Genomic DNA, 1,826 nt, shown 5'->3' with positions numbered 1-1,826 from the left:
AAGGAGGATATCAAAGGCAACACTACTAAGGCTCGGGACAACTGCACCAATAGAGACCTAACCCGCAAGGGCAAGGTAAACAACAATGGAAAAATGACCAAGGTAGTTCAAATCAAGGGAATTGAAGTAACAACAACAACAATTTCTCAAATCGGAGTTTAAACCCCTATGTTCCACCAAAGGGGAAATATTCTAACTCTCCACATTGGAAGGAGGGTTCTTCAAGTGATTCCAAGTTGTAAAACATGCTAGAAAGAGTATTGCAAAATCAAGAGAGGTCTGACACTTCAATGAAAAATATAACTGATCTTGTGTGTTCTCACACCGCATCTATTCAAAGGTTGGAGATGCAAATGAGTGATTTTTCAAAAGAACAAAACCTTAAGCAAAAAGGCACACTTCCAAGTGATACAATTGCAAACCCAAAAGGTAGTGGGAGTGGCCCAACCTCTCATTGTATGGCCATTAAAACTCTAAGGGAGAAACTACTTCAAAGTGAGATTGAACGAGTGGTCGAAGTGGAAGATTTTGAACAAGAAGATGAGGTTAAAATTGAGATGCCAAATGTTGTTGAAGTTGAAAGACTCCCGGAGAAGGTGAAAGCTTAAGCAGTGAGTCGTGAAGAGGTTGAGGAGAGGTAATAGAGTCACCAAAACCTCTACATAAATTCCTAGACCTCCACCTCATTTCCCTCAAAGGCTAGCTAGAAGGGTTGATGATAGAGAACTCGAGAAGTTCTATGCAATCCTAGCCCAATTATCAGGGAACATTCCATTTGTGGAAGCATTTCAAGAAATGCCGAATTTTCTAAGTACTTGAAGTATTTGATCACTAAAAAGAAAACTACCAAATATGAAGTGGTGAGTGTCACCCTTAGGGTTAGCTCCATCATTGCAACAACTGTCGTCCAAAAGAAAGAGGAACCTAGGGCTTCGACCATTCCATGCACTATTGGATTGCGTGACTTTCCACGAGCCCTCTATGAAAATGGGGCTAGCATCATCTTATTGCCTCTTTCTATCTACAAGCAAGTGGTATTGGGAAGGCCTAGGCCTACAAGTATGAGATTACAAATGGCCGACGGTTCGATAAAGCGACCGGTGGGGATAGTGGATGATGTGTTTGTGAAAGTAGGGAAGTTTCTCCTCCCTGCCGACTTTGTTATTCTTTATTGTGATGTTGATAAAGAGATCCATATCATCCTGGAGAGACCATTCCCATATACCGGAAGAGCACTCATGGACTCAGAAAGAAATGAGATTAAATTCCGAGTTAATGATGAAGATGTGACATTTTAAGCAAGTAAGGGTATGAAGTTGCCAAATTCATACGAGAGTATCTCATTCACTAATGTTGTTGATGTGGTAGAGGATTTCATTGAGGTAAAGATGGAAGAAAACTGCCTTGGTGAGGCATTGGTGACGATTTTGATGAATTTGATAGAGAAGACATATAAGGATATGTGGAAACGGTGAATGCATTAGAAGGGATGGGTTCCTACACTTATGCACCAAAGAAGCTTGTTGTTGACTTAAATAATAGATCCACTCCTCCCGCTAAGCCTTCAATCATCGAGCCACCACAACTTGAGCTCAAGCCACTTCCGCCGCACTTAAGGTATAAATTTCTTGGCTCTAATGAAATTCTACCCGTAATTGTTTCCTCTTTGTTAAATGATGTGCAGGTTGAACACTTATTGGAGACCTTGAGGGAGCATAGACGGGCCATTGGTTAGACTATAGCGGATATCCGAGGGATTCCTGCCGATATTTGTGAGCATAAGATACTACTAGAGGAAAATAGAAAACCTAGTATGGAGCATCAAA

At 41.1% G+C, this 1,826-nt stretch overlaps 1 protein-coding gene across 1 annotated transcript; it reads left to right on the top strand.

Moving 5' to 3' along the window:
- The first annotated feature begins 245 nt into the window (after window positions 1-245).
- Window positions 246-1,298, top strand: LOC138892816 (uncharacterized). The gene is made up of 2 exons (XM_070176559.1): window positions 246-596; window positions 840-1,298. The coding sequence occupies exons 1-2, from the start codon at window positions 246-248 to the stop codon at window positions 1,296-1,298; spliced, it is 810 nt and encodes a 269-aa protein (XP_070032660.1).
- The last annotated feature ends 528 nt before the right edge of the window (window positions 1,299-1,826 follow it).

The sequence above is a fragment of the Nicotiana tomentosiformis genome, chromosome 5 (assembly GCF_000390325.3).
Source record: "Nicotiana tomentosiformis chromosome 5, ASM39032v3, whole genome shotgun sequence".
NCBI classification, from domain to species: Eukaryota; Viridiplantae; Streptophyta; class Magnoliopsida; order Solanales; family Solanaceae; genus Nicotiana; species Nicotiana tomentosiformis.
This window is presented reverse-complemented; position numbering and strand designations above follow the sequence as displayed.

What these genes read in the sequence shown, in the direction of transcription:
- LOC138892816 (XM_070176559.1), top strand. Translation starts at nt 246, where the DNA reads ATGCTAGAAAGAGTATTGCAAAATCAAGAGAGGTCTGACACTTCAATG. An exon ending in TTGAAAGACTCCCGGAGAAG is followed by an intron (nt 597 to 839) that starts GTGAAAGCTTAA and finishes ATCACTAAAAAG; the next exon opens with AAAACTACCAAATATGAAGT.